We start from the raw sequence: 15,108 nt of genomic DNA, 5'->3' as shown, positions 1-15,108 counted from the left end.
AATCTGAACTCAGTGCCAAGCATCGTTCACTCCCCCAAAACACAATCACGTGAGAAAAATCTCCCCAGGGCTGAAGTTCTTGGGTTTCCCAAAGGATCTCCCTCCATGGCCAAAAGCCCTGACACAACTGTGTGGGCGATCTTGGCATGACTGGTCATCTGCTGACCAGCAAATGGGAGCTGAGCACCCAAACAGACCCGAGGGCTGCTTCATTTCCATCACGGAGGTCGCTGGTTGTGGTCAGCTCCAGGACACAGCTGATCTCAGTTTTTTCTAGTGTAGAAGGTGTCTGAGAGAGACCAGACTGTTCCTGGAGCTGCCCCCAGGGAGCTCGGTTTCCAATCCAAGATGGCTGTTGGAAACACTTTACTCCAAAACTACTAAAGTCCAGGCCTCTCTCCACTTTGTCTCAGGCAGTCAAAGAGGACGGCACTCACTTGGGAGATGTGCTCCTCCAGCTCCTCCACCTTCTCCAGGGCCACATTCTTGGTTTCAGCATCCTCCAGCAGGCCCCCAACATCGAATACGTTATCTAGGTATGCCTGAATCTGCACCTGTAACTTCTCGCTCTCTGTATGCCTCGACTTCTGGGGAAGAAATAGGAAATATGGGACACAGAGCTAGGCATGTAGTGGAAAAATGGCAAGGAGAGTCCAGAAGCTGTCCTAAATGGAATAATAGGTGTTTGGAATAGAGAGACAAATGGGAAAGGACTACTATTCCTGGCTGGATGTCAAGGAATCTTGGTCAAGAAGAATCAGGATTTAGAAAAAGACATAAGATTTGGCAACTGAGAGATAACACTTGGTAACTTTAGAGTTTCAGTTGAGGGATGAAGTTGGAAATCAAATTTCAGAGGATTTAGAAGAAAAGTGAGGGGAAAGGAAATGGAAGCAAGGAGTGTAAATACCTTTCCAAGGAGGCTGGCTGAGAAAAAAAGGATACAGGATAACAGCTTATATAGATATGATAAGGTCTAGTGATATTTATTTTTAATTTTTATTATTATTATTTTTGGGGAGGAAGGAAAGGAGGGCAATTGGGGCTAAGTGACTTGCTCAAGGTCACTGAGGTTGCATTTGAACTCGGGTCCTCCTGACTACAGAGCTGGAGCTCATTCACTGCACCACACAGCCACTCCCTAGTATGTTTTTTTAAGGATGGGGAAGCCTTGGGCATGTTTGTTGGCAGCAAGAAAGAAACTAGTCAATAGGTAGAAAATGAAGATTATAGAGAGGGAGCTAATTGTGGAGGCTATCTGCTGGAAAAGATAGGAGGGGATGGAATTAAGGGTGCATCATAGAAGGGTTCATCATGTCGAAAAGAAGTCCCACCTATTAATCAGAAACGGGAATAAAGAGAATAGTGCAGGATAATATCAAGGAGTTGTGAGGTGTGCTCATGGCAAATAGCTTCCATTTTTTCTACAAAGTATGAGGCAAGATCTTTTATTTGACAAGAGTTGGAGAAGGTGAGGTGTGGGAAGTTTGTTCCTCGGATTCAATACTCCATCTCCTCTCTCCATACCTGTGACTTGGCTATCCTCCATTCCTGGAACGCTCTGCAGACCTTTACTGGTCTACGCAGCTGGAGTGCCTTCCTCTCTCTTTGATTACCTCCTATCTATTCTGAATGTATCTAGTTTATACCCAGTTATTTACCGTAACTAGATCATACCTAGTTACTTACACATCTTCTCCCTCATTGGTACATGAGCTCCATGAGGGCAGACTGCCCATTTTATGCCTTCTATGTGCCAAGCACTGTGAAATGCTTTTTGACTGACTGAGAGAGGACAAAGTTTACAACAGTGAGTGATATAAGAAATCAATGAAGGAAGAGAATTGGAAACAGCCTCGTTGAGATTAGAGGACAAATTATAAGTGGGTTCAGTTAGCATCACTGAATGACTCTCTCCAGCTCTCTTCAGTAGCACATGAGAAAAAGCAGAATAAGGTGTGGTAAAGCATATGCATCAAGAGGGGACAGGAACCTCCAACAACACTTAGCACCCACCCAGAAACACCTGGCCGTGTAACCTTGAGCAAGTTACTTAACCCCAATTGCTTTAAAAAAAAAAGAGGGGACAGAAACAACAGATTTGAGAGTACAGGACAGAGCAGAAATGAATTTGTTCAAGGATCAAGGATGGGGCAAGAGTTTTCCCAAAAGCAAAGATGATGGCCTGGGAAAATCCTGAGGGGTGGAGAGAGTAGAGGTCACCATGAAGGTGACAAACAGGACTGGGCAGAATAAGGCCCCAGTAGAAAAGTAATAATGTGGCTATGACTGGATAAGGGTATTTCAGATCATGGAACTGGAACATTTGTAGGTGATGGCCAGATCAGACGTATAACCATCCCTGTGTAGGACAGAAGCAAAGGGAGAGAACATGGGAGTTGAGCAGACCGAGGTGCCGAAGGAAATATTAACATTTACGTTGAAGTTCCTTAGGAGAGTGAGAGGAGAGAAAGGCTATGAGCCACACTGAACTGAGAAAAAAATGAAAATGTCTTAGGGGGGTGCTGGATAAGCAGCAGGATCTGTGCTGGGTGATTAATTTGGATAGAGTGAACTTCAAAGGAGGAGAGGTTGGTGAGGAATGGCAACAGAAAAGCAACAATGAACAAGGAGTATTATAATTCCTCCTCTGTGGTCCACTCAATCAGACACCGTGAGAGAAGATGTAACCAATACTGAAAAAAAAAAATGGCCAGCAGGCCGTATCACTGGGGATAGCCGGGTCTCTGTGACTGGAAGATGCAAGAAGCATGAGAGGAAGGGAGGGGAGAAGAGAAATTCGTTAATTAGGAAAGGCCTCATATAATCTGGTTCTCAAGAACTCACCTGCCAGGGCTGTGGCAAAGGTCAAAAGGGGTAATATTTGTAGAACACTTAGCACAGTTCCTGGCACATAGCAGGAACTTAAGAAGGGCTTGTTTCAGGAGGACTTCAGAAAATCCTGGAAAGACTTCTATGAACTGCTGCTGAGTGAAGTGAGCAGAACCAGGAGAACACTGTTCACAGAAACAGCCACAGTACGTGGCAACTGATTTTAATAGACTTAGCCCTTCTCAGAAATACAAGGACCTAAAACAATTCCGAAGGACTCATGATGGAAAATGCTATCCACATCCAGAGAAAGAACTATGGAGTCGGAATGCAGAGTAAAGCAGACTATTTTCTTTTTTGTTTTGTTTTATGAAGTGAATGTTGAAAACTAAAAAATTTTTTTTAGAAATGCTTGTTTCCTTCTTTTTTTCCTTCCCCATCCCTAAAAACTCAGGTCAGACCAAAGAACTATATGAGTGGAGAACCTTTTATAGCAAATTGATGCAAAGTCTCAAGCTATGCACAGTGTCAGTCAAAGAACTAACCCCTCAAGACTCAGTGAGAAAAACAATGAGAAGAAGGCTAGCCAGAAGGGATGTTTTAGAGTAGGCTCCACAAGGCTCACCTGCAGGAACTCCTCCAGCCCAAGCTTGGTGAACTCATACTGCAGATGGACTCGGAAATTCATATCTTCCACTGAATGTACCACAATGTTGATAAACTGCATGCAGGCCACCTGGAGAAGGGGGAAAAGAGACCAAATGAAGAAGAAAATCAGAGAAACAAAGCAGAGAATCCAAGAAGGAGAGGAGGAAGCATGTAACCATTTTATGGTTCATATTAATTTCATTTTAGTATGTTTATATCTTAACAGAGGCCATTTTTCCGCATCTGTAAAATAGGAATTAAAGCACCCTTCTCCCAGGGTTTTTGTGAAAATCAAATGAGATTATGTTTGTAAAGCACTTTACAAAGCTTAGAGAACTGAATAGATGCTAGCTGTCATCACCATCAGAGGGAAAAGAAATTCCCTGGACACATGACAGATGTCCACTAAGAGCTGCCACACTGCTTTTTGCAGGGGAGGAACAAAGCATGGCTGACAGTTCAGTCTCTCCTCATTCCTCTTTCTTCAAGGAAAATGTTCAGAAGACGACAGAAGCTGAAAGGGAGGGATGCACGATGGGGAGGGGTCATAGAGAAGAGGAGGTTCATTTGAGTTAAGTAAAAGGAACACTGGTGAGAGAGGTCTAGAGAAGTGAAGACAACTGATGGGATTAGTAGGCCTAAAAAATGAAAGAACATGAGAAGGACAAATGGTCAAAACAGTGGGAAAGAAGATGACATTTAGAGCTGCTTGGAAAGTGATATGTAAAATAGGGCCCAAATGTCCTCTACTCTGTATTTCACTTTATATTATGGGAATCTGGGTCAGAGAATATAAATGAATGAGTAGGAATGAAGTGAAAACTACTCCGATGAGAGCAGGACCACAGAAGACAAGGCTGCTGAAACAGAGGAAGAGACAGAGCTGGGAGAGCTTGGTCATGTTATCCTTAGGTTTCTGAAAGCAAAATGGAGTAGGCAATCTGCAAGCTCCCACTGAGGTCACACTGTGTTGAGTGCTACACTAAGTGCTGCAAGAGGAATTTATAAAAATATAAGACAGTCTCAACCCTTCCAAATGTTTACAAACCTACAGGAATATGCTACCTGCATACGATGGCCCTCCCCAGAAAGCTCAGCTCTGCCTGACCCAGGTTCAGGTTCTCACCATGAAATCGATATTGCTGTCCTCATTACGGAAGTACTCCATCAGCTTCTCAAAGCGACAGAGCTCTTTGCACACCTGCATGAAACAAACACAGCCTCAGTGCAAGGATTCACCCACTGTGGCACTCAAGCACATTACCTGGCTCAAGAGAAGCAGGCCCCAGAAACAGGGGCTGAAAGGGATTCTCTCTGAAATGGGCAATTCTGAGGGGAAACAGTTTAGGTGACAAAAGACAACTCTGGATCAGGAAACCTGAGGTCAAAATGTTTGCTCTCTTACTTCATCTTCCCTGGACATACAAGCTTTGATCCACCTTCCCAGGGCAGCCCACATCAGCTAGTCATGAACTTCTCTGACAAGGCCTGGGAAAGGCTGGCTTACAAAAGAGGCAAGACCCAAGTTAGCTTCTCTGTTCTACTCAAGGGCAAGGCCCATTTTCTAGGTGGCAGCTGATGCTTAGACAAGAACTCCAACAGTCAAATGATCCCCATATTCTATAGGGTGATGCCCAGTTATTCTCTGTCCCTTTTACCATCCCAGTTACCATCATTCACCCACAGGCAGAAGCAGAAGGCTGACCTCTTTGAAGTTGTCAAAGGCAGCAAGAATGATCTCATGGCCTCCCCTCACTAAGCACACAGCGGCTAGCAGCTCCAGAACAAGGGCTTTGGTCCTGGGGGCAAGAAATAGACGTGCACAGGTCTTAACTCCCCTACCTTTGGCCCTCCCTATCAAAGGCTCATTTTAACCAGTAGCAATTCAGAGCAGGGGAACCCAGAGGCAGTGAGTTGTTGGAAAGCAGCAGGCCAGAAAGGCCAGCTTTTTCACACTAAGCTACTGTAGAACAAGGGAAAATGGGACCCCAGTTTTTCCCAAGCATGGAAAGAAGTTCCTCCAAATCAGTCACTGATCTTTGGTGAGGTCATACCGTGTTTCCCCGATAATAAGACACTGTCTATTATTTTTTTGGACAGAAAAACACCAGAGGGCTTATTTTCAGGGGAGGGCTTATTTTAATGAACATTGACAGCAATTTTAATAAACAGGTAAATGTGAACAAAAAAATGTACCTTGATTCAATAAGCAAATCACTGGGGAAGAACAGGATGACGCGCTCACTGCTGCAGCTCTGATTGGATGCAGCTCGGAGCGTGGCGTGCGTTTCACCGGGGGGGGGAGGGACAGTGCATACAGAGGGTACCATAATGTAGCGTGTAGCGCAGGGGATCACCTTCACTACAGTAGCAATCTCAATAGGGCTTATTTTCGGGGGAGGGCTTATTTTAGAGGAATCTTACACAGTAAGGGGAGGGCTTATTTTTGGGATAGGTCTTATTATCAGGGAAACACGGTAGTAGCCACAAAACAGAGCTCCTTGTTAGATATACAGTTAGGTATACAGGGCTCTACAACTTTGGACTGGCAAGGGCTCTCACCTGGGGTTCTTGTTATTGAGACTCAGGGCAATCTCATTGACAGCATGGGGGTGGGACATGACCAGGTTGAATCCATACTGCAAGAAAAAAGAACAGAAGGATGAGTAGACCATGAAGGGAATGCTCAGCCAGGAGCAAGGTGGAAAATGATCTCTGCTACTTTCCTTCCATTCTATATGAAGAAGGATCTAAAGCTATAGTCAAATGTAGAGTTTTATCAGGTAGGAAAGGGGTGGTTCACTGAGGGTGTGCACAGAGCAATGCATTTTGGGGAGATCATCCCTCTCGGCACCCATCCAGGCCTTTCCAAATGACTAAGGAAAGAAGGGGATTCAAAGGAGAATTTTGGTTTGACAAATTCTACCCACTGAAGTAGAGCAAGCTCTGGTCCCCTGCCCCAAGGGGTATCCCAAGGCCAGGCAGATTAGAGCCTCCTTCTCAGTACCTGGTAGTTCATAATAGCCCTGAGGCAGAGGATGCAGACATGGACATCATCCTTTTGGCTCACAAGGCGGGAGTTCTTCAGGGCCCTTCTCCCAGGAAGTGTGCTGTACCTGGGGAGGAGAGGAGGCTTTACAAAATAGCAGAACTGGAAAATTGGAAAGGACCTCGGCAGCCATACTGCAATTTAACTCATACACAAAAGGAAACCCCACTATAATATACTTGATCAACAAGTGGTTGTCCAGTCTCTTCCAGAGGATCACTAAGGATATGCAGGAACTCCCCCTGCCCCCAGTGTCTCAAGGCAGCCCATTCCATGTTTTTATTGCTTTAATTGTTAGGAAATGCTTCCTGTAATCAAACCTATCTTTACTCCTTTGCAACTTATGCCCAGTGCCCCTGGTTGTACCTTCTGGAGCCAAACAGAGCAAGTCTAGGTGATGTTCCAGAACTTCAAACTACAACAGTAACAGCAGGCTAATCTTGCAGGCCATACGTGAACGAGGCAACTGACTCCTCTTCACTTTCACCTTCCAATCTCTCCCTAGCAGCTGACTATCCTAACTGCCCAACCTAGAGTCTAGGCCCAGCTACTAGTCCATGGGACATCAATTCCTAAACACTTCTTAAACAGCCATCTCTGAAAAGTTGAGAGGGCTCAAGTCCTGAGACAGCTTCCACTGCGTGTTATGTATGGAATAATCCTATTTCTCAGTTTATTACTTTCTCAATCCCAATGACTAATTTGCTTAACCTAGTGAGATTAGCTTCCCAGAACTTAATCTAAAGGGAAACCCACCATTACCACACATTCTACACAGCTTTTAGGGTTTGAATTTCCTGCTGACCACCCCAAGTCCAATATCTCAGGAAAGACACCAACTAGAGGTACCAGAGGCAGGCATCCCAGTGATACCCATCCGGGCCTGTATTTTCTAGGTGTCCATATACCTCCTTAGTAAGCACTAAGCCACAGGGTCAGAAACCCAATATCTTACAGGGTATTCCATAAAAAAATTGACAACATATATAGCATCTTTCAGGGAAAGACTCAGGAGGCCTAGGTGCATAGTTGGGATAATGGAACATGGAGAGCAATCCCCCCAAAACACAGGAGAGCAGTATGGGCACAAGATGAGTAGAATCCATGGAAAAGAGAAACACAGGAAACCAAGGCAAGGAATCACTGGGTTAAAAGGGATTTTGAATTGTCATTTATGCCATTCTCTCTCTAAATGTGATGGCTCTTCAAAACATCCCAGACACAGAAGTATAATATAGTATTTTGGGGAGAAAAGTTCCTCAAAGAGGAAGGAAAAAAATCAAGGAAGGAGAGAAGTTAAAGGAAGGTTGGTTGGTCTTATAGAAGCTTATGGAGTATAAAAACATTCAGAGAAGCCAACAGAGAACAGAATGAAGGACATATGCTAGCCAAAAGAAGAAAAACACCAAACAGAAAGGGGCCCTGAACTCACAAGTATATCTGAAAAAGAACTAGTATGGAAGATGGATTTCTCCCTGGGTAAGAGAACTATGAAAGGATCAAAAAAAAAAAAGTTTAAGGAAAGAAACAACTTTCCAGGGATGAAGTGAGAGGGGAGAAGAATTCCAGAAAAGGGAGGGCACAGTCATAGGAACAAGTACTTACCCAAGACAAAACTGCTAGGCAGAGCCAGGGGGACAGAGAGAGCACAAACCAGAGGACAGACTGTCAGGCAGAGGGAAAGAGAGCCGAGCCCTGGAAGCAGAGATGGAGAGAGAAAAGGGAGGGCCATGAGTGCTCACTGCTACCACCGAGCTCGAAGGGGAGAGGAAGAGGAGGATGAGCAGGAGCAGGAGGAGGAAGAGGAAAGCAGGCTGGTACGCACAGCAAGACCTATACATACCGTAGCACAGACTGGCGTGCAGAGCGAGCGAGACTGTTGGCAAAAGGAGCCGACAGGGCACTGGGCTGCTGCTGCAGATCCTCGATAGACCTGCTCCAGGATCGCAGCTTCTCAAAAGCACCTTCGTCACTGCTTTCCAGACCCTCAAAATCAAACCTGGAGCATGGAAAGACACACACCAGATACACATAGGCACGCACACAGAGAAGAGACTCAGACAAGGCTCCTGGAGACAGCCTCAATGACTTGTGTCTCCCTAGCAACAAGGAGCAAAGGCCAGGAGAGCAGAGAGCAGCACACAGGCTGAGGAGAGCAGAGGTAATTCAGACAGGGAGACAGCATCAAGGCGTACAAACAGTGGAGGTCAAATCTTGGCTCTTCTCCTCATTACCTGTTGGGCAAGTCACCCTACCTTTCTGAGCCTCAGTTTCCTCATCTGTAAAATGAGAAGCATGAACTATCTGGCCTCTGACATCCATTTTTGTTCTAATCAAAAGCTATGACCCTATGGTGAAATCAACCGCCTTGGTGGGGAATGGGAGCACCAGGCATGACCATGGCCCCACAGTTCCTGGGGGATCTGGCCTATGGGCATAGCAGGTGATGGGGACACCATGTGTCCACAGGGCAAATGAAGAGCTCGGAGCTGCTGTCCATACCTCTAGGGGCTAAAATTCCTCAGGGTAATCACAACTGACAGTCACATGGCTGAACCTCTATGTGGGAGAGAGGATTTTGCCTGGCAATATGGTCACAGTGGGGCAGCTAGGTGGCACAGTGGATAGAGTGCCAGCCTAGAATCAGGAAGGACCTCAGGTCAAATCTGGCCTCAGACTGTCATACATCTATGTATGTGACCCTGAGTAAGTCATTTAACCCTGTGTGCCTCAGTTTCCTCATCTGTAAAATGAGCTGGAGAAGGAAATGGTAAACCACTCCAGTATCTCTGCCAAGAAAACCCCAAATGGGTCACGAAAAGGCAGACACGATAGAAAAGTGACTGAATAACAACAACAAATCACAATATGGTCAGCTATAAGGGAATTCTTTCTCTCGAGGAACTTAGAATCTAGCTGGGCAAATGCCAATGGTCAAAACAAAAGTTAGAGACTTCAGGGACTGGAGTGCCTAAGACACAGCCGTCTTCTAAAGTTTTGACAGTCAAGTAAATTGGGTCTGGGCTTCTCTGAATACTGAAATGTCCACAGGGGAAGAGGGCAGCCACTAGCCTGAAAACTGCTGACAAGTGTTTTGTTAAGCAGATTAGGTTCTTTTTTTTTTTTTTAAAGAGTGAGTGGCAGGACAGCTAGGTAACAGTGAATAGAGCACTGGCCCTGGAGTCAGGAAGACTTGAGTTCAAATCTGGCCTCAGACACTGAACACTTACTAGTCGTATGACCTTGGGCAAGTCATTTAACCCTAAATGCCCTGCCTTCCCCACTCCAAAAAGTGAAAAAAAAAGTGAGTGGGAAAAGGATAGGTTGAAGGGATGACACAGGAGGAACACTGGAAAATACACCCCTAACGCTGATCACACTTTTGGGGATGGACTGCATACAAAATAAAGGACTACGTAAAGGGTTCTGCCCAGGACCAAGCTGACAAAAGAAGAACTTCAGAAGCCACAACTTCTCTTGGCCTAGGGCTCCTCATCAGTAAGATGGGAGCACTAATAGTGCCTGCCTCACAAAGATCAAATGAGGGAACATCAACAGCACTTGGCAAACTTGAAAGTACTACCAGAAATCCAGTAATCATCATCATTTTTATTAGTTATCTCTTGGTGACCAGGTAGGTTTTCACTTCTTAGATAGAGCTGTCAATGTATATTCAACACTGTCTTCCATTCAGACTATCAGATTCAGGCCCTTCTCTACCTCTGAAAGGAACAGAGAGGAGGAAAAACAAGCAACTTTCCTCCCTCGGTCACAATGTTCCTACAGCCACCTTGAAAAGAAGGATTCCTAATGTTGGCCGTAATTAATTACAAGCTTCCTTTCATTTCAATCAGAGGTACTTCTAGCCCCCTCTAAAGACTGTTCCGAGGATCTCTGAAGTCCTTGGACTTCAAGTCATCAATCACTTCAGAAAGAAACAAGTCGTATACTCAGTTACTTCAATAGAAACAAAGGTTACTTACCTGTATATAGGCTTAGTTTTCTGAATGTGTATTCTATAGTCTAATTTCTATGAGGACTCTTAGGATCTGAATTGGCTAGGAGAGTTTCTCCAGTAATAGCATTCCTCCTCCCACTAAAAAAAACCCCCAAAACTTAACCACAAAAGCATTTCTCCATCTACTCTATCTCTAGGTCCAGAGGTCACCTCCTGTTTAAGTCAAAGAGGGAAACCGAGATCAGGTTGTGATTGCTTACTCCCTCTACTTTTCTCAACCCTACCTTCAATACTGTACTCACATGACAGAACATTGTGCAAAAGACAGGTAATCGACCAGCACATCCAGCCCTTTGTTCTCATCACTCAGAAACTCTCGGACCCACCTGCAGACAGGAAATGCAGACACTCAGCATTGTTCTTCTTCATAAAGCTGGTACACTGTGAGGGTGGAGTAGGGAACATCAGTGACAACAGAGAAGACCCTCTCAAAGGTCTCCCTGGAGTCACGACACAAGTGTGAAAGACTGCCCCTGGAACCGGTGAAAGAACCAGCCCATTTCCCAAAAGTCTTCTACAGCCAATGATGTCAAACTCAAAAAAAAAACCAGGGACCACTAAAAGGATCCCTGCTGGCTGCATACCCACTTAGAAAACCACATATTTATTTGGTTAAATATTACATTAATTACATTTTAATCTGGCTCAGGTCATACTCAGACACTCATGCTATAGACTGCTGCTTTCTCCTGGCCAGGGATGGACAACAACACAGAAACCTGAATTAAGGACATTTACTAGTCACAGCAACCCAGAGGGATCAGCCAGGGTGAAGGGGTGGTTTCTGGTATGATGAAGGTTTCTAATAGCCAAGGCCTTAAGAGGTAGCGCTATCTTACTAGTCCTAAGACCTACTTAACGTCCTGGAAATGGGAGAATCTATTCTCCCTATCTCTGGGCTTAGGACATAATACCTTAAATGCCTAATCATGGCCACAAACTAACAACTCTGTAATAATCTGATGATATCAATAAAGCATCAGTGTCCCCTTGGCTATTCTACTTTTTTTAATCCTAAAATATGTCACTAAGAGGCATTACCTTCAAAGTTAGGAGCCCTGGACACACCTAAGTTGTGTGACAGACTCACTCCTACACAGTGGACACATTAAGCTCCCTAATATCTGGGGTTTTCTGTTCATTCAGGATGTATGCAACTTTCTGTCAGCTCCGGCAGGATAATCCCTATCAAACTTCCTCTCTGGTGGGAAGGCTGGGGTGGGGGAGACAGGTTGGACACTAGGCACCATTACGGCAGGCCACACCCTTCATGCTACAAAAAGCAGGCTCTGGCCCAGAAAGCCAGGCCTGGGGGAGATTTGGCAGCAGGCTCAGGCTGAAGCTGACACTGGAGCTGCCTCAAGTTAGCTTCCTCTCCCGGGGGCTGACAGGCCTCCCATTTCCTGTCTGTCTGCTCTCCAGCTCCCCACCCCCATCTCATTTCCTGTCTGAAGCCACAGCGCTATTTTCAGGCTCTTGACATGTTGAGAAGAGGTTAAAGGCCACCCAAGCAAGGCAGAGAAACCCATGCACACAGTAAGCATGGAACAAAGTGAGAGAGGCTCAGAAATGCCATTTTCTGTCCCTTGGGGTGCCCTCCCCAAGGCGTGAAGTGCTCTCTTGCAGTCCAACTCAGATGCTTCTCCTGCCATGCCTTTGATGCAGGGTACTGACAACTAGGTTTCTCTTCTTCCCACCTCTGAGTTTTGTCTTCTTTGAGATAACCTCACACTTTCCTAGGCCAAGACCCCAGAAGGATAAAATGGAATCACAGGCCAGACTCTCAAAAGGCTAGTTAGGGAGCCAAAAGCTTGTCCCTGGATTTCCATTTCTCTGGGCACAAACCATTCCGGGTCCTGTCCTTTCCAGGGACCTTCCATGGTATAATGGCAAGATTACCAGATTTGAAGTCCAAAGTTATATTTTTCATATAACTAGGTATTCTAATCAGTTCTTTCAGCAGCTTTAATTTTATTCCTAAAATGTTCTAATGCTTGAAATTTCATTTTGCAAGTTTTTTCTTAACTTCTTAGAACATTTCTTAGACTTCACCTTGAGAATGGTTAATAAAAAGATCAACAATTTGACATAGCATCACTCCTCCATTCCACCTCAACTATACACAAAGATGGTCATATCCTTGATCTTCCCAGCACCCACAAATCTATCACCTCCATGTTCAAGAATTTTGAAACACCCTTATCCAACAAGAAACTTTCCCTCTGCCTTCCCTCACAAAACCCTATGTACTGGGACCTTTAATCCCTTGACCCCTCAATTCTCTCCCAGGCCATCTCCCCTGCACTAGCTGATTTCTCCTCTTTTCCCCATCTTGACCTCTTGGTGAACCAATTCTACTCTATACTGTCCTCCTTTCATGAATTCCTTGCCCCTTTGTCACTTCATTGATTATACCCAGCCAAGCCTCAGCCTTGGATTATTCCCCCTATTTGGCACCTTTGATCCTAAGTATGTGATCACTCAGTGATGGTGAAGAAAATCATGTAACCGTTCTGACTGGGTCCACTACAAATTTATGTTACATATACTCAAGTGGGCCCTCACTGCTACTAGGTAATCCTACTATACCTCTTTTATCAACTCACTATCCCACTCTCCACAGTAGCTCTTCTAAACCTTTTCATCCCTCTTTAAACCTCTCATGTCTCCTCCTCCCCTCACTCTCTCAGCTAAGAACCTTGATTTATATTTTATAGAAAAAAAATCAAGACCATTTGCTGTGTACTCCCTCTTCTTCCTCCTTCCTCGACTCCTATCACTCACATCCCTTCTGCCACTCTTCCCTTCATTACCCGTGTCTGATGAGATATCCTCATTCTTTACCAAGGCTAACCCTGATTCCTCCAACAGACTGCCCCCTCTGTTATCCGCACTACATCTATCACTTATTTTCAATTGCTCCCCCTCTCTCATTTCCTACTGCTTTCAAACATACCCATGTCTCCCTCATCTTCAAAAAGCCCTCACTTGAGCCTTCTTTCTCTCCCCTCCTCCCCCCCACCCACCCATAACTATCATCCTTTATCTCTTCTGCCCTTTGAGGCTAAATTCCTTGAAAAGGTATATAATAGGTGCCTCCACTTTCTTTCTGATGTCTGCATTATACCAAAACTATCCAAAGATACCAATGATGTCTTAATTTCCAAATCCAATGACCTTTGCTCAATCCTCATTCTCCTTGACCTCTCCACAACCTTTGACATTTTGATAATCCTCTCCTTCTCTCTAGGCTCCCAGGACATTTTCTCCTGGTTCTCCTTTTATTTACCTGACAACCCCTTCTCTGTCTCCTTTCCTGGTTCTTCATCCAAGTCAAACCCTCTAACTGTAGTTCTCCTGAAGAATTCTTCTGTTGGGGATCCTCTTCTCTTCTCCCTCTATGTGACTTCACTTGGTGATCCTGTCAGCTCCCCTGGATTTAACTGCCCTCTTTATGCCGATGATTCTCAAATCTACCTATTCTTCCTCAATTTCTCCAATGACCTCCTATCTCACATCCCCAAAAAACAATTTGAACTAAATGTTTAATAGCCTTCTTAAACTCACCATGTCAAAAACAGAACTCATTAAACTTCCCCCTAAGCCCTCCCCACCTCACACCACCTATCACTGTAGAGGGCAACACCAATCTCCCAGTCCCCAGGCTCTCACAACCTGGCAGTCATCCTGGATTCCTCACTATTTCTCACCTCCCATATCCAATCTGTTGCTAATGTTTGTCCATTTCCCCTTTTCAACATCTCTCAAATAAGCCCCCTCTCTAACACTGCCACCATGCCAGTGTAGGCCCACAATTGCCTCACTAACAGACTATTACAAAAGCCAGCAGGTGGGTCGGCCTGCCTCAAGTTCAATGTTCATTCAGCCACTATAAAGTGTTTTTCCTAAAGTGCAGATCTGATCATGTCACCCTCACCCCTATAGTCAATAAACTCTAGTGGCTACCTACCACCTCTAGGATTAAATATAAAATCCTCCACTCAGCATTCAAAGCACTCCCGCCTCTCCAGTCCTTCTATAGCTTACTCTCCACCTGATACTCTTCCACCCTGGCCCCCTGGCTGCTCCATGAACAAGACACTCCATCTCTTGGCATTTTCCCTGGCTGTCCCATGCCTGGAACGCTCTTTCCTCCACTCTACTGACTTCCCTGGCTTCCTTTAAATCCCAACTAAAATCCCATCTCCTATAGGAAGCCTTCCCCAACCCCTCTTAATTCTAAATGCCTTCCCTCAATTATTTCCTTGTTTGTTATATTTATAATAAAATATATTTATATATATTTGTTTGCCTGTTGTCTCCCGCATCAGACTGTAAACTCCTTGAGGACAGGGATTCTGGATCCTTAGGCTTTGCACAATGCCTAGTTCACAGTAGGAACTTAATAAATGTTTACTGATTGACTGATTCATCTGTCATCACATGCATCTTCTACATTTTGAGGATGTTTTCTTTTTCACTTCAATTTCTTCCTTCAGTTCTATGAATCATCCCTGGCAGGGGAAGGACCAGTATATCAAGTGTCTCTATGCTCAGCCTC

General features: G+C 44.9%; 1 protein-coding gene across 3 annotated transcripts in view; it reads right to left on the bottom strand.

Moving 5' to 3' along the window:
* FMNL3 (formin like 3) overlaps positions 1 to 15,108 on the bottom strand; it is an 81,526-nt gene that overhangs the window by 10,811 nt on the left and 55,607 nt on the right. Inside the window, exons 5-12 of one of the 3 annotated variants that reach the window (XM_069092598.1) lie at positions 10,790 to 10,873; positions 8,373 to 8,528; positions 6,488 to 6,596; positions 6,043 to 6,119; positions 5,186 to 5,279; positions 4,607 to 4,681; positions 3,458 to 3,568; positions 438 to 587 (exon numbers count right to left, since the gene is read on the bottom strand). In XM_069092598.1, the coding sequence (XP_068948699.1) occupies positions 438 to 587; positions 3,458 to 3,568; positions 4,607 to 4,681; positions 5,186 to 5,279; positions 6,043 to 6,119; positions 6,488 to 6,596; positions 8,373 to 8,528; positions 10,790 to 10,873 (856 nt within the window). The remainder of the gene's footprint in view (positions 1 to 437; positions 588 to 3,457; positions 3,569 to 4,606; positions 4,682 to 5,185; positions 5,280 to 6,042; positions 6,120 to 6,487; positions 6,597 to 8,372; positions 8,529 to 10,789; positions 10,874 to 15,108) is intronic. The other 2 variants (XM_069092599.1, XM_069092600.1) reach the window with 2 other exon arrangements.

The sequence above is a fragment of the Petaurus breviceps genome, unplaced genomic scaffold (assembly GCF_028583685.1).
Source record: "Petaurus breviceps papuanus isolate PSGF00001 unplaced genomic scaffold, PetGlider_PUasm1.0 191, whole genome shotgun sequence".
In the NCBI taxonomy this organism is placed as follows: domain Eukaryota; kingdom Metazoa; phylum Chordata; class Mammalia; order Diprotodontia; family Petauridae; genus Petaurus; species Petaurus breviceps.
Note: the sequence above shows the minus strand (reverse complement) of the source record. Positions and strands in the feature narration are given on the sequence as shown.